The sequence below is a fragment of the Saccoglossus kowalevskii genome, chromosome 17 (assembly GCF_978046115.1).
Source record: "Saccoglossus kowalevskii chromosome 17, keSacKowa6.1, whole genome shotgun sequence".
Classification (NCBI taxonomy): Eukaryota; Metazoa; Hemichordata; class Enteropneusta; family Harrimaniidae; genus Saccoglossus; species Saccoglossus kowalevskii.
Genome location: NC_140657.1, coordinates 16596771 through 16618045, shown reverse-complemented (window position 1 = coordinate 16618045; position 21275 = coordinate 16596771). Strand labels below are relative to the sequence as shown.

General features: G+C 39.3%; 1 protein-coding gene across 1 annotated transcript; it reads right to left on the bottom strand.

Moving 5' to 3' along the window:
* Window positions 1-36: 36 nt before the first annotated feature.
* LOC146732689 (uncharacterized) lies at window positions 37-20015 on the bottom strand. Its single transcript, XM_085491903.1, has 9 exons — window positions 19746-20015; window positions 17028-17138; window positions 16443-16559; window positions 15706-15822; window positions 8583-8702; window positions 8339-8449; window positions 1689-1811; window positions 966-1088; window positions 37-62 (listed from the first exon to the last, which is right to left on the bottom strand). The coding sequence occupies exons 1-9, from the start codon at window positions 19846-19848 to the stop codon at window positions 37-39; spliced, it is 951 nt and encodes a 316-aa protein (XP_085348029.1). The 5' UTR covers window positions 19849-20015.
* Window positions 20016-21275: the final 1260 nt, after the last annotated feature.

The window sequence follows — 21275 nt, the reverse complement described above, 5'->3', positions numbered from 1 at the left end:
TGCATTCATTGGTGTCTGAAAAAAATCATTGTACACTTAATTTATTAACTTGAACCGAATTTCTATAATTTACAATAACAAGAAGTCAATGTGAAGAGTGATTAGGATTGACACAACAAAAAGGAATTACACAATGAGATGAATGTGATGTGATGAGACTAGAATGTATGCGAGACAAGAATGTACAATGTGATGGGACGAGAAGGCACAACGTGATGGGACGAGAATGCACAAAGTGATGGGACGAGAATGCACAAAGTGATGGGACGAGAATGCACAAAGTGATGGGACGAGAATGCACAAAGTGATGGGACGAGAATGCACAATGTGATGGGACGAGAATGCACAATGTGATGGGACGAGAATGCACAATGTGATGGGACGAGAATGCACAATGTGATGGGACGAGAATGCACAATGTGATGGGACGAGAATGCACAATGTGATGGGACGAGAATGCACAATGTGATGGCACGAAAATGCACAATGTAATGGCACGAAAATGCACAATGTGATGGCACGAAAATGCACAATGTGATGGCACGAAAATGCACAATGTGATGGCACGAAAATGCACAATGTGATGGCACGAAAATGCACAATGTGATGGCACGAAAATGCACAATGTGATGGCACGAAAATGCACAATGTGATGGCACGAGAATGCACAATGTGATGGCACGAGAATGCACAATGTGATGGCACGAGAATGCACAATGTGATGGCACGAGAATGCACAATGTGATGAGACGAGAACGCACAATGTGGTGGGACGAGAACGCACAATGTGATGGGACAAAAATGCACAATGTGATGGGACGAGAATGCACAATGTGATGGGACGAGAATGCACAATGTGATGGGACGAGAACGCACAATGTAATGGGATGAAAATGCACACAAGAATTTGAATGCACAATGCGACAAGGATGTGCAATGTGATGAGAACCTTCTATCATTCTTACCTTGACATGTATGATTATCAAGTCCAAGTGAAAATCCTAGAGGACACTCACAACGGTATGACGTTGGGATAGTAACACAAATGTGACTGCATCCACCATTATCATCATCACATTCGTTATGTCCTAAGAAAAATGAATGATGAAATACGACAACCACTCAAACCAGTAATACACAAGATATTCTTTTAGAATATTTTCTCATCTTTAAGTATGAGCAACTTTTTTTTTTATTCCAATCCTTGATTTTGTTTTCATGATTTCAACAGCGACTGTATTTTTTATACTCAACATCCTGATAAGGTCAGACTTTTATTATCCTTTGTTTTGCGTACCCGGCGAATGAACAGGAGCCGAAAATGAAAATTTTATTTTTGCATAATTTCTCGCGCCCGCCGACTTGTAAGCACAAAAAATTGCTAAAAAAATATTATTTTTATCTTCATTTTTGTACCGCCCGCCGCATAACAAATCCATGATCAAAGTACCGAAGTCTCACGCAGATGAAAAACAAGGTTATACATGGAATACAATTTTATTTCATCTGTCCGATCAATGATCTCACTTACAATTCTTTGAGAATCATACAAATCTAATGGAAAAAAAAATTAATTTTATTTGTTTTCCCGCCCTCCTCAAAAAAACTGGCTTATAAAAACCTGAGAAACACGGAATAAACAAAGTCTTGCCGAACAAAATTATTACTACATTCCATGGACTACTTACCACAATTTTCATCACTTTGATCACCACAATCATCATGTCCATTACAGACGTATTCCATCAACACACAGTTCCCATTGCTGCATTCAAATTGTGTCTGCAAACATTGTGAAGTATCAGCAATTGCTGAAAATACAATAAAAAATACGAGGAGTAAATACCCTGTAAATATATTATTTGATAATTTTGCGACTTAATTCACAGCGAGAAATTCAACCGCAAACCACCAAATGCATGCCCTGAACATGCATAATGTTAACACAAACATACTTGTACCAGGAGTTTTGTCATGTGACCCACTATTCTGTCAATCATTTATTCCCATAAACCCGTCTGTCTTTATGCCAATTGTAAACTGACCACAATTATATTCACATGTTAAGTTTAATTGCTACAGATGACTTTACATAAATTGTGAACTGGCAACTATTGTAAAAAAAAAAGACTTTGCTCCTTGGCTAATAATGTGTGCCTTTAGTGAAATTGCAATGTCTGTAATTGAGAAGAGTTATTTTTAATGTCTGTAATAGAGGAGAGTTATTTTTAATGTCTGTAATTGAGGATAGTTATTTTTTAATGTCTAATTGAGGAGTGTCTGTAATTGAGGAGTGTCTGTAATTGAGGAGTGTCTGTAATAGAGGAGAGTTATTTTTAATGTCTGTAATTGAGGATAGTTATTTTTTAATGTCTAATTGAGGAGTGTCTGTAATTGAGGAGTGTCTGTAATTGAGGAGTGTCTGTAATTGAGGATAGTTATTTCTAATGTCTGTAATTGAGGAGAGTTATTTCTAATGTCTGTAATTGAGGATAGTTATTTTTAATGTCTGTAATTGAGGAGTGTCTGTAATTGAGGAGTGTCTGTAATTGAGGATAGTTATTTTTAATGTCTGTAATTGAGGATAGTTATTTCTAATGTCTGTAATTGAGGATAGTTATTTTTAATGTCTGTAATTGAGGATAGTTATTTTTAATGTCTGTAATTGAGGAGTGTCTGTAATTGAGGAGTGTCTGTAATAGAGGAGAGTTGTTTTTAATGTCTGTAATTGAGGATAGTTATTTCTAATGTCTGTAATTGAGGATAGTTATTTCTAATGTCTGTAATTGAGGATAGTTATTTTTAATGTCTGTAATTGAGGAGAGTTGTTTTTAATGTCTGTAATTGAGGATAGTTATTTTTAATGTCTGTAATAGAGGAGAGTTATTTTTTAATGTCTGTAATAGAGGAGAGTTATTTTTTAATGTCTGTAATTGAGGAGAGTTGTTTTTTAATGTCTGTAATAGAGGAGAGTTATTTTTTAATGTCTGTAATAGAGGAGAGTTATTTTTTAATGTCTGTAATTGAGGAGAGTTGTTTTTTAATGTCTGTAATTGAGGAGAGTTATTTCTAATGTCTGTAATTGAGGATAGTTATTTTTAATGTCTGTAATTGAGGATAGTTATTTTTAATGTCTGTAATTGAGGAGAGTTGTTTTTAATGTCTGTAATCGAGGAGAGTTATTTTTTAATGTCTGTAATAGAGGAGAGTTATTTTTTAATGTCTGTAATTGAGGAGAGTTGTTTTTTAATGTCTGTAATAGAGGAGAGTTATTTTTAATGTCTGTAATTGAGGATAGTTATTTTTAATGTCTGTAATAGAGGAGAGTTATTTTTAATGTCTGTAATAGAGGAGAGTTATTTTTAATGTCTGTAATTGAGGAGAGTTATTTTTAATGTCTGTAATAGAGGAGAGTTGTTTTTAATGTCTGTAATTGAGGATAGTTATTTTTAATGTCTGTAATTGAGGAGAGTTGTTTTTAATGTCTGTAATTGAGGATAGTTATTTTTAATGTCTGTAATTGAGGATAGTTATTTCTAATGTCTGTAATTGAGGAGAGTTATTTTTTAATGTCTGTAATTGAGGAGAGTTGTTTTTAATGTCTGTAATTGAGGATAGTTATTTTTAATGTCTGTAATAGAGGAGAGTTATTTTTAATGTCTGTAATTGAGGATAGTTATTTTTAATGTCTAATTGAGGAGAGTTATTTTTAATGTCTGTAATTGAGGAGAGTTGTTTTTAATGTCTGTAATTGAGGAGAGTTATTTTTAATGTCTGTAATTGAGGAGAGTTGTTTTTAATGTCTGTAATTGAGGAGAGTTGTTTTTAATGTCTGTAATTGAGGAGAGTTGTTTTTAATGTCTGTAATTGAGGAGAGTTATTTTTAATGTCTGTAATTGAGGAGAGTTGTTTTTAATGTCTGTAATTGAGGATAGTTATTTTTAATGTCTGTAATAGAGGAGAGTTATTTTTTAATGTCTGTAATTGAGGAGAGTTGTTTTTAATGTCTGTAATTGAGGATAGTTATTTTTAATGTCTGTAATAGAGGAGAGTTGTTTTTAATGTCTGTAATTGAGGATAGTTATTTTTAATGTCTGTAATTGAGGAGAGTTATTTCTAATGTCTGTAATTGAGGAGAGTTATTTTTTAATGTCTGTAATTGAGGATAGTTATTTTTTAATGTCTGTAATTGAGGAGTGTCTGTAATTGAGGAGTGTCTAATTGAGGAGTGTCTGTAATAGAGGAGAGTTATTTTTAATGTCTGTAATTGAGGATAGTTATTTTTTAATGTCTAATTGAGGAGTGTCTGTAATTGAGGAGTGTCTGTAATAGAGGAGAGTTATTTTTAATGTCTAATTGAGGATAGTTATTTTTTAATGTCTGTAATTGAGGAGAGTTATTTTTAATGTCTGTAATAGAGGATAGTTATTTCTAATGTCTGTAATTGAGGATAGTTATTTCTAATGTCTGTAATTGAGGATAGTTATTTTTTAATGTCTGTAATTGAGGATAGTTATTTTTTAATGTCTAATTGAGGATAGTTATTTTTTAATGTCTAATTGAGGAGTGTCTGTAATTGAGGAGTGTCTAATAGAGGAGAGTTATTTTTTAATGTCTGTAATAGAGGAGAGTTGTTTTTAATGTCTGTAATTGAGGAGAGTTGTTTTTAATGTCTGTAATTGAGGAGAGTTATTTTTAATGTCTGTAATTGAGGATAGTTATTTCTAATGTCTGTAATTGAGGATAGTTATTTCTAATGTCTGTAATTGAGGATAGTTATTTTTTAATGTCTGTAATTGAGGATAGTTATTTTTTAATGTCTAATTGAGGAGTGTCTGTAATTGAGGAGTGTCTAATAGAGGAGAGTTATTTTTTAATGTCTGTAATAGAGGAGAGTTGTTTTTAATGTCTGTAATTGAGGAGAGTTGTTTTTAATGTCTGTAATTGAGGAGAGTTATTTTTAATGTCTGTAATTGAGGATAGTTATTTCTAATGTCTGTAATTGAGGATAGTTATTTCTAATGTCTGTAATTGAGGATAGTTATTTTTTAATGTCTGTAATTGAGGATAGTTATTTTTTAATGTCTAATTGAGGAGTGTCTGTAATTGAGGAGTGTCTAATAGAGGAGAGTTATTTTTTAATGTCTGTAATAGAGGAGAGTTGTTTTTAATGTCTGTAATTGAGGAGAGTTGTTTTTAATGTCTGTAATTGAGGAGAGTTATTTCTAATGTCTGTAATTGAGGAGAGTTATTTCTAATGTCTGTAATAGAGGATAGTTATTTCTAATGTCTGTAATAGAGGATAGTTATTTCTAATGTCTGTAATAGAGGATAGTTATTTCTAATGTCTGTAATTGAGGATAGTTATTTTTAATGTCTAATTGAGGAGAGTTATTTTTAATGTCTGTAATTGAGGAGAGTTATTTTTAATGTCTGTAATTGAGGAGAGTTATTTTTAATGTCTGTAATTGAGGAGAGTTGTTTTTAATGTCTGTAATTGAGGAGAGTTGTTTTTAATGTCTGTAATTGAGGAGAGTTATTTTTAATGTCTGTAATTGAGGAGAGTTGTTTTTAATGTCTGTAATTGAGGATAGTTATTTTTAATGTCTGTAATTGAGGAGAGTTATTTTTAATGTCTGTAATTGAGGATAGTTATTTTTAATGTCTGTAATTGAGGAGAGTTATTTTTAATGTCTGTAATAGAGGAGAGTTATTTTTAATGTCTGTAATAGAGGAGAGTTATTTTTAATGTCTGTAATTGAGGAGAGTTATTTTTTAATGTCTGTAATTGAGGATAGTTATTTCTAATGTCTGTAATTGAGGATAGTTATTTCTAATGTCTGTAATTGAGAGTTATTTTTTAATGTCTGTAATTGAGAGTTATTTTTTAATGTCTGTAATTGAGGAGAGTTATTTTTTAATGTCTAATTGAGGAGAGTTATTTTTAATGTGTGTAATTGAGGAGTTATTTTTAATGTCTGTAATAGAGGAGTTATTTAATAATGTCTGTAATTGAGGAGAGTTATTTTTTAATGTCTAATTGAGGAGAGTTATTTTTAATGTCTGTAATAGAGGAGAGTTATTTTTAATGTCTGTAATTGAGGATAGTTATTTTTTAATGTCTAATTGAGGAGTGTCTGTAATTGAGGAGTGTCTGTAATAGAGAAGAGTTATTTTTAATGTCTGTAATTGAGGATAGTTATTTTTAATGTCTGTAATTGAGGATAGTTATTTTTAATGTCTGTAATTGAGGATAGTTATTTCTAATGTCTGTAATTGAGGATAGTTATTTTTTAATGTCTAATTGAGGATAGTTATTTTTAATGTCTAATTGAGGAGTGTCTGTAATTGAGGAGTGTCTGTAATTGAGGAGTGTCTGTAATTGAGGAGTGTCTGTAATTGAGGAGAGTTATTTTTTAATGTCTGTAATTAAGGATAGTTATTTCTAATGTCTGTAATTGAGGATAGTTATTTCTAATGTCTGTAATTGAGGAGAGTTATTTTTTAATGTCTGTAATAGAGGAGAGTTATTTTTTAATGTCTGTAATAGAGGAGAGTTATTTTTTAATGTCTGTAATTGAGGAGAGTTGTTTTTAATGTCTGTAATTGAGGAGAGTTGTTTTTAATGTCTGTAATTGAGGAGAGTTATTTTTAATGTCTGTAATTGAGGATAGTTATTTCTAATGTCTGTAATTGAGGATAGTTATTTTTAATGTCTGTAATTGAGGAGAGTTGTTTTTAATGTCTGTAATTGAGGATAGTTATTTTTAATGTCTGTAATTGAGGATAGTTATTTTTAATGTCTGTAATAGAGGAGAGTTATTTTTAATGTCTAATTGAGGATAGTTATTTTTAATGTCTGTAATTGAGGAGAGTTATTTTTAATGTCTGTAATTGAGGAGAGTTATTTTTAATGTCTGTAATTGAGGAGAGTTATTTTTAATGTCTGTAATTGAGGAGAGTTATTTTTAATGTCTGTAATTGAGGAGAGTTATTTTTAATGTCTGTAATTGAGGAGAGTTGTTTTTAATGTCTGTAATTGAGGATAGTTATTTTTAATGTCTGTAATAGAGGAGAGTTATTTTTAATGTCTGTAATTGAGGATAGTTATTTTTAATGTCTGTAATAGAGGAGTTATTTTTAATGTCTGTAATAGAGGATAGTTATTTCTAATGTCTGTAATTGAGGAGAGTTATTTCTAATGTCTGTAATTGAGGATAGTTATTTCTAATGTCTGTAATTGAGGATAGTTATTTTTAATGTGTGTAATTGAGGAGTTATTTTTAATGTCTGTAATAGAGGAGAGTTATTTTTAATGTCTGTAATTGAGGATAGTTATTTTTAATGTCTGTAATAGAGGAGTTATTTTTAATGTCTGTAATAGAGGATAGTTATTTCTAATGTCTGTAATTGAGGAGAGTTATTTCTAATGTCTGTAATTGAGAGTTATTTTTTAATGTCTGTAATTGAGGAGAGTTATTTTTAATGTCTGTAATTGAGGAGAGTTATTTTTAATGTGTGTAATTGAGGAGTTATTTTTAATGTCTGTAATAGAGGAGTTATTTAATAATGTCTGTAATAGAGGAGTTATTTAATAATGTCTGTAATTGAGGAGAGTTATTTATTTTAAATTAGGCCAGCCATGGTGTTCAAACCCACATGATCAACCACAGCATGTCCTACCCCCTTATAACTGAGCTCTCTGGACTCAACCATGTTTCTACTCATCAGCTGTGGAGGAGCCACATTAGCAAGTGATCAATGAGAGAATGCAATTAGTGGATTGTGAGTACACATATTAGGTGCACAGTGTGCATCCAGGTAATTTTTTTCTGATTTCATCAATGTGCTATTATTCATCTGGCAGTTACACAACATATACATGAATTAACAAAAATGGGGTATATGGGGAAATTCACCAAAAACTGGTGAAATCAACTATAGAAACTCGAAGTTGTGATAGTTGGTTTTTGGCCATAAGTTATGTAATTTCGTACATTATTTCGTGTCAAATAAAATATTCTATTTTATACAGACATTTCTAATACACAATGCTAACCACCTTTAATAGGTAAAACTGTTGAAATTTTCCATTTACAATTTATTAATCTTTAATCCAGCTTGCGTAGCTCAACAATTATTTTACAATTAAAAGATGATGCACATGTTGTATAAACTGTAGCATAGCTTTTAACCCTATGCTATACAAGTATCATAATCAAGTTTATATGATGTTTCTACTTGGGTTTAATTCAATTACACTCAAAATGTAACCCCTATAGTGTTTTGAAACTACTCGTGCAATACTAATTCCTTTGATTCCTTTTAGAATACTTACTACAGTTTTCATCTGAAGCATCATCACAGTCACTAGTGCCGTCACATTGCCAGTATTTGGGTATACACTCACCGGAGCCGCACTGATAGTTATCATCGTTACAAATATCACCTACAGAATATAGCAATTACACTAGTTAACATATTAAACCCACTGAACAACTTGCCTGTGATTGGTAGGGTAAGGGTAAGGGGGCGCATGGCCATGGCATGAGGGCGCTGTGCCCCTGTTCCCTTGTACTTACTACAGTTCTCCTCATCTGTGCCTTCATGGCAGTCTGCTTCACCATCACAAATCCATCTTAATGGAATACAACTATATTTGCATTGGAACATTGATGGTTCACAATTGTTGTCGAGGTGTTCTGAAAAAAAGACAGCATATTATGCCGATTCAGTAACAGTGCAAAAATTACAGTCTTGATTTTTTTTTTTTTAAAAGATACCAGAACAATGTGATAGTGTAATAGATGTTAATTTACTTAAAGCGAGAGTGTCGTCACCTGCGTACGCGCAGGAATCAAGTTCCAAGCGATGATAACAACACACGCTAAAAACGCAAAGGGCTCATGGGTAGATGCTGTTTGTAAACAATGACACGCTATGGCCACCTGACGCATGCGTAGGCGAGGACTCCTCGGCTTTAACATGGTGAGAATATTTTCAGTTTGTGAAAAGTAGGTAGAGAAGATGTCAATAATTACCATTCACAGTTTCTATTTAATAACCTTACTATTATACACCTTCCAAATCTAATGAATTGATTATTGTAACTTTGTTTTCCAAAATGTTGCATAATAGTTTCATATTTGAAATTTTCACTTCCTAATATGGTAAGACGTTGATACCCGATGTAATGTTTTTACTGCATGTCTGTTATACAACTGTTGAAGATAGGTTTCTTGATGGATGGAGTGTTTAAATATTCTAATTATTGAATTGCCTCATTTGTAATGCAACATAATCATAAAAGAATACTGTAGAATATTTTATTTTAGCATTTTGTATGGAATTTATTTTCACTGATTTTTGACAAGTTGAATGTAAAACATATAAAAAAAATGTATATTCGCTGGATACTATTTTCACTGAATTAGGCGAAGGTTCTCCGAACCCGCCTATTCACATAGTTCATACCCACCATAGACTCCGGTCAGTCAAAATAACTATTTTGAACTGTAGGCATTAATCAGCGATTCTGCCGGTGACAAAGAGATAGAATCTAGGTCAGGAGAAGCCCCATGACCTCAAGATTCTTTTACCCCTTACGTCCAGAACCCATGTGACCGAGGCCACATGGCAGTGCCATAGGTAGCCGTCAATCACTCTGGTTCCTTTCTCTCCACCTCAAGAACTTAGACCAAAGCGACGGAAAGAGTGGGGAGGTTGGGGGGTGGAGTCTATGGTGGGTATGAACTATGTGAATAGGCGGGTCCGGAGAACCCTCGCCTAAATTCACTACGTTCAATTACCCACCATAGACTCCGGTCAGTCAAAATGACTATTTTGAACTGTAGGCAGAGTCAGACACCGATAGGTGGTGGGTTTTTCCGAGCAAACAGAAAAATGAAGTCCTTTCCCAGTCCGGGATGAAAACAAACTCAACACCCGAGTTAAGACCCAAAAAAGGGTGGTGTCTTACCTTGCCTGTGCTGTCCCTGGAGCAAGGAGCCAAAATGCTGCTACGGTGACAGGGTTCGGTGTGCCCGAGAAAGCTAAACCCCAACCAAATTCGGGGGGGGGGGGGGGTTAGTAAGCTTTCGAAGTAAAGACCGAAACAGTTTTGCATGAGGGCATAGACCGTAAAGCGGGACCTGGGAGCTCCCAGGGGAGTGCTGATGGTAGAGAAATCTGTCCGCATAAAATGCCGGACTGACTTATTGCCTATGCGCAGGGACCCTAGCGGTTGTTTGGGCTTGGTCAGCAAACCAAGACTGACCTGCTACGACGGGACCCAACCTAGAGAGACCCTTAGCCATCGCACAGACTTCATGCGCTCGTACTTGGTGTCTCTGCGAGCTCAGTGTTGAGGAATATAAAGTATTAGACCTCTAATACAGTCGCAGTAAACCACCTGCTTATGGTAGTTGGGGAGGCCGGCCTATCCTGCCTGCCTGGGCCATAACACAAAGATGTGTGCCTGGCACCCCGTTCCAAATCCTAGTACGGTTTGGTGGCAACTCCGTGCTCGAACCGGGTAGAGAAGCAATTCCTCCTGACCCTCCGGGCAGACAAAATTTGACAGCCGGGGGATGACGATCGGGTGAGGATAGTGTCCTGGGATTTGGTTCTAGGCGAGAAACCCGATTCGTGTCTTTAGCACAACTTGATTGTCCATAACGGCGGTTCATCATCCGAGAAGGACAATGCCCCCAGCTCTGGCCGACGCCTACCTGAAGCGAGGGTCAGTAGAAAGACTATTTTCCACGTCAAAAATTTGAGTGGTGCTGAACAGAGAGGCTCAAAGGGCTGTCTGCTTAGAGCGGACAACACAGCCAACAAGTAGTCAGAGTTGTATGTGGTCTCAGCGTCTGGAAAGAAGTAAATAGTCTCCTAATAGTAGGACAATCGTCTTGTTCCCATACGTTTGAATGGTGGGGGACAAGGCCGACCTGTAGCCAACGATCGCTGCGTAGGACAAACCCACTTCGTCAAACAGGTGGACGAAGGAGCCTGTTACATTGCCAATAGAGGGATGGTATCAATCAATCTCCCTTTCGCTACACTAACCAATGTATGCTCGCAGCCTAGAAATGTAGGCTGCATTGGTGGAATCCCAGTTCACCCTGACCAGGACGTTGGCAGCCCGCTCAGATAAAGCTTTCGTATGTGCAGGTCTAATGAGAGCCTCTATGCGTGTAAGTGATACCCGCTGGGCTCGTTTGGTAGTGCGCCGTCTGGTTGGGACTGCAGGTCCGGTAAGTCCGGAAGCACTGCTGGTGTTTCGACTATTGTTTCCGACAGAAGTGGAAACTAGGCCCTGATGGCCAATTGGGTGCGACCAATGATAATATGCAGGTGTGCACCTGTCAAAGTTTTCTCCGGTGCCCAGTGAACTAGCGGGAAGGGAGGAAAGGCATACACAACAAAGTGGGTCCGCGGGTAGCAAAGCAACCCTGGCCAAGGCTCCTGGAGTCAGGAGTGTTACGTACATCGGGAGCTTGGTGTTCCGGGGTGCGGCAAACCGGTCTAACCTTTGACCGTCCACAGCCGAAACGGCCTGGAGGCTACCCACTGGGGTATCAGCCACTCCATGTTCTGGAGACTGAGTCGCCCTGAAAGGGCGTCGCCAGACTGTTCCTCACCCCTGGAAGGTGGTGTGCAGTTAGCTCCACATTGTATTCCAGGCACCAAAGGAGGATTTTGCTCTGCTAGGACTGACAACGATGGGGAATGCGTCCCCCCTCCTTCTTGAAGTAGACCACCGCTGCGTTGTCTGTGCGGAGCAGGACTCTGGTCTGGAAGTACAGGTTGAAAGGATGGTAGTGCTAAGTACGCTGCTCTCAGTTCGAGACGATTGATATGGTAGTCCCGAAAGTAATGCGGGAGCCATATCCTTGGGCTTGTTCGTCCAATAGATGCACTCCCCAACCCTGGGGGAGGAATCTGTTACCAGAGTCGTACCTGCGGCGAGCGGGTCCAAGGGGGTCCCCCTCTGCCCGAGGTTGGCCAGTGACGACCACCAGGGCAGGGCTTCCTTCACTTGGTCCGAGATCTGAGAGCTTGGCGTTATAACAAGTGTTATACCGGGCGGCTGCGTAGTGCGGCCTGGAGAACGACCCTTTGAACCAAGGTCATCATTCCGATGATCCGCATTAGTTCACGGAGGGACACTGAGGGAACGCTGACTAAGCATTCAGCGAGGCTGCTAAGCACTAAGCAACAAGCTTGAAATAGCTAAGCCAAGCTTACCTTTGTGTCAAAACTCCATGCCCAGGGACACCAACTGCGCGTTGGGTCGAGGTGGGACTTGTCGATTTACTAACGAGCCTAACTGGTGAAGTAAATCCTGTGTTAGCCTGACGCGTTTGGCTATTAATCCCTTGCCCGGGTTGTTGGTAACCAGTAGTCCGGGTACGGATTGAGGTGTACTGACATCTGGTGAAGCAGCAGCACTATCTGTTTCATCACTCTGGTTAACACGTAGGGCGCTGTGCCTAACCCATATAGGGGGGGGCACCTGAAATTTGAATACTTGGCCCAGCTGGGCGATTCAAAGGAGATGGCAACTCGCTGGGTGTATCGGTATGTGCAGGTAGGTCCCGCTTAAGTCTAATGGGGCTAGCCAGTCAAAACGATGGATGGAGAGAAGAACCCTGAATGGTGTCTCCATGTGCAACCGATCGAGGAGCACGTACTGATTCAGTCTCCTAGGTCCAGAACTGAACGCCTGCCACTTGCAGATTTGGTACTACAAACACATTTGGGTAGAAGCCTGGCTTTAGTTCCGACTGATGTACCCTGTGTATGGCATCTTTTCCCAGCAAACTGCTACTTCCTGTCTGATTGCTTTCGCCTTGCGGGAGTCCCTTGGCAGTGCTCAACAGGGGAGACACTGACGGGGGGAAATGGAGATTTCAGCGGTATCCCGTAACAGGATGTCACTACCTGGAAAGGTCCAGGGATCGGTCACCCGCTGTCTCCAAACTGGACTACACTTGCGCAAACTGTACGACAGGTATATGCGGCCATGGGTTCGGCAGTTGTGAGGGGGATGCTCTCTTCTCCCACGAGGCGAGTTCCCCAAGGCCTGAAGTAGTAACTAAGTTGTGACCTGGCCACTCGCCGAACACATGCCTGTCCCCCCGGTTGCAGAGGTGAGCGTCAAACACGCTTCCCCCGCTGCCGGGGTAGACGTCTGCCCAGGGAGGGTGAGGAGCCACCACCTCGCTCTTTCCTCCCTGGGGGCGCGCCACTACTCTTCCCTCCCATGGAAGGGTATGAGCGCTTGCCTCCTGGCTGACTCTGGCTAGCGGACGACTCCCTAGGGTGTTTTGTTTTCTGTGCTTGGGGTGACATTCGCTTGCCCTTGGCAGGGCCAACGATCTGAACCCTCTGGTTCATTGCACTCCGAAGCTCCGAGACTGTACCCACCATTCCCTGAACAAAGAGGGCGGAAGATTCCAGTCTGCGTCACTGAGGTGGGGACGTACCTCCCCCTGACTCAGGTTGTCGGTGAAAACACACGTGTCTAAGGCCGCGTCTCATAGCACAGTAGTGGCCCTGGCCAAGAGAGCCATGTGACACTAGGGGGTGTTGCACGTAGATGTGCGGTGGTCCACCAGAAAAGTGTCGCCTGGTCTAGCAGGCTAGTGCGTTCTGTCTCCGAGGTCTCCAGAGTCCTGGGCGCGCACAATAATGCGCTCAAACAACTCTGCCCTCAGGGCTGGATGGGTCGTCTTCCGATTGGCAAGAGCGCCCATGGAACGCGGCTGTCCCCTTTTGCCCGGTTTGCCCAACGGAAATTCGTGTTACCAGGGTCTGGGGAAGGAGCCTTGGAATCTGGTTGGGGGCGTTTTGGTCTCATCCCACGCTATGGGGGTCTGATCCTGAAACCACACCGACCGGGTAGCGTTTGGTCCAGTGGGAAGTGTTGCCTAATGTCTTCCCCACCCGGGGGCCTTAAGCGTTATGTCCTTCGCGACTGACCAACGGCCGCCCATCAACACTGTTTGCGTGCTCTGCACCCCACTCCGACGGACAGGGAGAGACGTGCCGACTGGGTTGTTTTGGATCCAGACGCCCCTGATCAAGGGTGGGGGTCTTTACATCGTATCACTGGGATCGATGATACTCTGTATCACCCCAAAAGCGTGGCTCACCAAGTCATTACGGATGGAAGACTCTGAGGGACCGCCCGGAGTACCGGCTGTATCGGACACGAGCGAACTAAGTTTCCATTCACTTAAAATATGTGAGAGGGGGCATGTTCGACTGTGCGTCTCATGACAGGGTCGGATCCCTGAGGGGACGCCCGTGGGTCGGTAAGAAGGGAGTCAAAACCCACAGCGGAGACCGGACACAAGAATAAATTCGTTACCGTTGTATCGTTACCGCGTGGCGAACCCTAGGTGGCTGAAAGTAGCGGGGGTCAACGTGTGCCCTGCCATGAAAGCCCTGCCCCGAGATCGGAGGCTTGGCTGCCAGCTCCCCGTTGGCATTCAGTGCCCAAGGCTGCAGAGGAGGCCTGGTGCAATTAGCCTGAGCCTCTGCCTCACCCAAAATTAGTGGGAGAGCCACGGCTGGAAGAAACGGAAGAAACGTGTTTGAATGCAAACATGCTTTCAAGTTTCTTCCTGCTTGCCCACCAAGGGGACGCAGTGTAGACAGCTCGGTCCGTCTGCGTCTGATCTACCCGGCCTGCCAGGGACGCAATTGCCCCGACAGTCCTTCGACCAAAGCCCTCGAGGAAGGGTCCACAAAAAGGGACCTGCAACGGGCCCCATAGGAGGAAAGCCTCCAGGGGCACAGCCTCGCTGCAGTCGGTAAAAATCGGGTAAACCACCGCCTGAAAAAAACAGCCTGTGAGGATGCCCTCCAATCAGCAGGGGGGGGGGGGGGGATAACGAAATACAGTTGTAAAAGGTACATGTACCGCCGCGAAACCAACCAGCTACAATGTCAGATGCCGTGCAGCGTCAACAACCCAAGCTAGAAACCCGGACAGGAAAAAAAAAACAAGCAGCCTCTCGACTGAGATAGCACCGCTGTTAGCAATGCACATTTCAATTAAAGAACAGAAGATATTAGAAAATGAACAATATGTATAGTATCAAAACAATCAGACTTGCGGTTTTCAACAATAAGTTGAAAATATCACTTTTTACCAAAAATATTCACCAAATTTAGAGAATTGAAGATATCATCATGAAATGAACAAATCTAAGAGAGGTCTATCCAAGGTACATATACACCAAGTATCAAAGCATTCAGACTTTTAGTTTTCAAGAAGAAGTCGAAAATGTAAAACATCGACACAGACGACGACGGACAATCACTCATATGATAAGCTCCGCTCGACTAAGTAGGCGATCTAGCAGAGCTCGCTAGATTTCATCTCCACTCGAGGCGGAGAAAAAAATCAGAGTGATTGACGGCTACCTATGGCACTGCCATGTGGCCTCGGTCACGTTGGTTCGTGACGCAAGGGGGTAAAAGAATCTTGAGGTCATGGGGCTTCCCCTGACCTAGATTCTATCTCTCAGTCACCGGCAGAAACCCTGATTAATGCCTACAGTTCAAAATAGTCATTTTGACTGACCGGAGTCTATGGTTGGTAATTGAACGTAGTGAATTCACTCCTTCAGCGAAGTTTAATTCCAAGCAAAAATGAAATATTCTACAGTAAGTAGAAGAAGTGTAACTGACCACAGTGCAATTCATCTAATCCATCAGCGCAGTCGTCATCGCCATCACATACCCAACTAATTGGAAGACATCTTCCGTCAGATAAACAGGTGAAATCTTCACTGCTACACGTCGACACTAAACACAACAAATATTACAATAACACCATTGTCTTTTAAGTTGTCATGAATAACAATTATTCACCATAATAGATTGATAACCGGGTTTTAGCACAATTAATTAATTTATTATCGATGACAAGTCCTTGCACTATATGATGCATGTGCAAGTCTCAACATGATCAGTCCAGCCATGTTAGCAATATGGCTCCAAAAACACCATTTGTTAAAAACAAAATGGCCATCAGCCATTGTCAGAACATGACAATACCAGAATGTCAATTTTGAATCGGCATAAGCAAGAAATTACAAGTCCCTGTTTTCAAATGTACGTTTTCCTATGTGTCAAATGAGGAATAATTAAAATATGAAAATATACAACCAATACACACCCTATTTTTATTTTTAATGTTTGCAGAAACACTTTTATTCAGTCTTATCGGTATAATCCTGGGTTACATACACTCAGTTTTATTTGTTCATTATGATAATGTCTTACAAACAGGAAACTACCAGCACACACCACAATTTTAGGATTTTGTCACAAAATTGCAAACATGCATCATCGTATAATTTTTTTTTAAAGGACCAAAAACCTATAACAGACCATTCTACTTTAGCAAAGCACTTTAATCTTACCACATTCCTGCTCATCAGTTGCATCTCCACAATCGTCAGTTTGATCGCAATGCAGATCATGGGAAATGCACCGTCCATTTGTACATCTAAATTCATCATCTTGGCAATCTTTCATCTCTGTTGAGAAACAAATTATCATATTACAGACTTCAATCAACATCACTCAACAAGGTTTTGTATAGAGTAAGTTTACGTTTGAACGTCATTGTTAATTTTTGGCACTATCTACAATAACATTGTAGTATAGTCTGCTCCTCCAGACGTGAAAAGTTGATGAAAACTGGAAAACTTTTTGATCAAAAACTAAAAGTAATATCTGAAACTGACTGTATGGTTCAAAATTATGATATTTTATACATAATTTTACAAAATGTGAAAATATTGGCCCTGAACTTTAGGCGGGAAAAATATCTGGTACTCAAAGGATTGAATGTTTATCACTTTCTTGTCATTCCAAGAATATTATATACCGTAGTTATGGTAACCCAGCAAAGGATTATGGGTAAAGTACGACATGTTCACTGTTGTGAAAAAAATAGAAAACTCCTTCTATTATATGCTCTTTATATGCTAGCATTAACATACCACAGTCTTTTTCATCCTGTGCATCTTGGCAATCAGCCTCTCCATCACACACCCATGAAACGGGTATACAAAGTGTACTACATTGGAACTGTCCAGGTGAACAAGACTGAGCTAGAATACAGAATAAACAAACTATTATACCCTTGTGTTCAAATAAGCAAGATTGAATTTTACATCAGTTAATCTGCAAAGATTATGAGGTTATTATGAGGATACTGCAAAGTATGCACGAAGACAGTATAGCGGGAGTATCAACTCGCACGCAGCAGAGGTCGAGGTGATCGCATACTGTCTCAGTGCATACTTTGCAGTATTTTCATAATAACCTTATTATACATCTTTTCCCCCCAGGAATGATTCATGGGAAAGCCGAAATTCAACCCTGGGGGCTGCCATGCCAATTAATTAACTCAATATTGCATAGCACATATCTTATATTGACAAATCAAGTCTTGACCAAGTTTGGTCTGATTTGGACTATTAGTTCACAAGATATTAACAAGAATTCAAATTAATAATTAAATATGCAAATGAGCTCATCAATCGATTCCTTGAAAAAATAAATCAATGCGCATCTGTACCAGTGGTCACTGTCTTTGTACCAAGTCTCGGTCCAGGCATTTCTGAGAAATGATGGACACAGGACTTTGCCATTCAAAATGGCCACCAGACAGCCATATTTTATCAAATCAGGAAATAAATCCATGTGAATATGTATACCTCCTCACTGTGTCTTTGTACCTAGTATCATTGAAATCAGTCAAGACATCTCTGAGAAATATCAATGGATAGACAAAAGCCATGATTAACAATCAAAATAGCTGCCAGTCTGCCTTATTTGATCATTTCAAAAAAGGAAAATAACATGAATCCGTATGGGTGGTCCCTTTGTATTTGTAACAAGTCACAACAAAATCGGTCAAGCCATCTCCGAGAAATGACGATGGACACACAAGGACGGAATCTGACTGAATTTTGGCATTAAAGATTGGCCGCCAGACGACCATATTTGATCGAATAGGGGAAAATAAATTGACGTGCACATTTATGGTTGACCACTTTGTCTTTGTACCAAGTTTCAAAAAAAATCGGTCCAGAGATAAATCACAACGGACGGACGGACTGACTGACGGACTGACTGACGGACTGACTGACGAAGGCGAAACTACAAGCCCCCTCCAGGACTTAGTCCGGGTGGGGGCTAATAAAACGGGAAGCTGCCGCACGTTACAACACAGGTCAGAATCTCCGCTCGTTCGTCTCCTCGGCGTACCCAATTTACATACCGTTTACACTGTAATTTCATCTTACAAATAAATTCACGTTGACAATTTCAGTTTGTAAGCACGAAAGAGTAGCCGGCAATCCGGGCCGGCAATTCATCGAACAGCCGCCATTATAAGTAGTTCAAAGCGAGGCTAAGCTTTAGAAGTAAGCCTCGTCTTCAAGACATACACGACGAGTGGTGGCGATATTTTGCTCAATTGTTCAGATATTAAAGCAATCTTTTTCTCATTACGAGGTCCATGACTTTCAGAAAACATATTTTCAAAATCAAAGCTGCGCGAGTTAGAATTCGGTCCAGCACGCCCTTTATACATGGTTTTGAAGTCACGGGCGTGAAGGGCGAGTGACTTTAAAACCATGTATAAAAGGCGTGTCATTTTATAACGCATACGTAAAGTCGAATTTGATTTGTAATTTATGCAGCTCCTATTTATTTATTCAAATAATGATCCCCGGTTCTAAAGAGTTACATCAAATAAATAAATGAAATAAAAGTCAGTTGCTAAATCCGGAAAGAGCTGTCATCATCGCACTTAGCTTTCCCCATGGCATGTAGAACTTAAAATAAACAGCCATACCACCGCACCAGTCTGCGGTACAGCCACAGTTCTTTACGTTTCATGCAAGGGGATTGGCACGAGAGGGCGCCATCCGATCTGAATGAAACGTTTCGATGTCCGCCGTTCATAGTCCGTCGTTCTTAGCCCATCATCAAAGCAACAACGCCCCTTTTACGAACAGATGAAATGATTTCAGCAATTTCTTTACAGAATAATCCTAAACAAACTTAGCAACATTTCATAGAAAAATACAAGGTCTAAAATTATATCTATTGCAAAACAATTCAAACGAACGCCAGTTTGAAGTGATTTTATTGCTTTCGAAATTGTCCCATTTCAAACTGTGCATGCACACTGATTTCTCGAAATGCATACTAATTAGGTAACTTGTCACTGATAAAAGCCATTGAAAACATTTTGAGCATTTTTGAGCAATAGTGCATCTCGTGTATTCTCTATGAATTTCGTAATTTGCTATGAACAGGGTAAAGAATAAACCTGTGGTTACTTTCAACAGTTTGCTGGAGTCTGATCAAAAACGCGTCTCAAAAAAACGTCTTTACATCAGTTTTCGATTATTTTTTCAGCTCGTAACGATAGAATTTAAAACTGTCATGTATGTTATCGAAAAGCATTTTGGCACAATTTTACTGAAAATACGAGTTTTTCAATGCTCATGAATGTTAATTTATACAAATGAGACGATTATTGCAACCAATCGTGTCATGCAACTCCCCCCTGGTTTCATGTTTTTTTTTGTGTTTTTTTTTTTTTTTTTTTGTACTAGTATTTTTTGGTTTTTCATTACCAATTTTAAAATTAAAAATCGAACGAACACATATATAACAAATATTAGTCATACAATTATTACCTTGGGTCGAAAATGCAAATTGGATGCAACACAAGATACCTATAGCACACACTGGAGAGGTCAGCCCTCGGTCAAACACTTCGGCCAAAGACCGCCGTTTCATCTCAAATTGCTAGTAGCAGACACTACGTATTTTATCAGGTTTCGTGACGATATCGTGTCCTGTACGCGCGTCACTCCCACGCAATGCAATGGGGATGTGTTTGCCGGCACCAGTAAAGTTGTTCACTGACGTGACCTGGTCTTGTTTCTTGTCTGGATGAATTTCTTCTGAATGCCAGGTGTGTGGATTTAAAATATTTGCATTAATTTACATTAATTCGAACATTCTAACACACATGTACGAGGGCAGTGAACTGAAGACGGTTCAACTAGAGTTCATCCGGCGGCAGTGTGGTTGCGTGTCTCTGATAACCTAACAACCACAGAGAAAGTTTCATCATTCGGTCATAATATATCTTGAACCCGAGGGCAATACATAGACCTTGCCTAATGGGGACGTGCCCCTGAAATGGGTCTAGTTTTTTGGACTTTAGGTATAAGTATCGGTCTTATTTCTGGTCAACTTAGGTATAAATATCGGTAATATTTTTCCGATTTGGTGTACTTGTGGGTCCGTATATGAGCGAATATTTTCACCTCAGAACAGTAACTAAAAGTTTGCTGCCCTATATTGGCTTGGAGGACATGGCAATCTAAGCGACTTGCGAATCGTGTTTTATAATATGCACAGCACTCTGAGTTATAAAAGAATTCGAAACATACGCAGGTGCGTCAGTTCACTATTCAAATACTAGTATTTGAATTTAAGAAGAGTAGTGAAATATAAAATACGCTGCTTGATTGACATAACGTGGAGTTTTGAAAACAGTTCAACAGAAGGAAAGTCGAAATGTAAATCAAAAAGTAGACGAAGTGCTCTCTTTTAGATGTTTGTTTGACAATAATTTGATGTAGACCTTATCACAATTCGACAATCAATGTGGGGCAGCGTAGTCTGACAAGTTGAATTTTTTCCTAAAATAATCGGATTAATTAATTAATTAATTAATAAATGCAATATTGTTATCGTGGGACAAATAAGCAAGTATTCCACCACCCAGTCTATTTCGTCTATCCTTGCACCCAGAATTAAAATTCCGTACTAGAAACCTCATTGGTTGAAAATGTTTCTGTGAAAGATGCGACACTGATGCAGTTGAGGATGAATTTCACTTCCTGATTTACTTCCCATTACATAAAGAAGTAAGAATAAGGTTATGTAACTCAATACAAACCTCAGATTCACATTTCAATTTGTCAGACAACGAAGTAAAGTTCTTATATATTAGGGGAAACACACATAAAGACCTTTATGATTTCCACAATATATTATAGTTTTTTTTCATCTTTAACAAATTATTTAAATGTGCTCATTATTATTGACAATTCGGATCCTAACAGATTTTCTTTGAAAAAGCACGGGCAATTTGACGTGAACTTAAAGCGGGTATAGTGGCCGTTTAAATCAACGTCGAGCTGTCCGTGAAC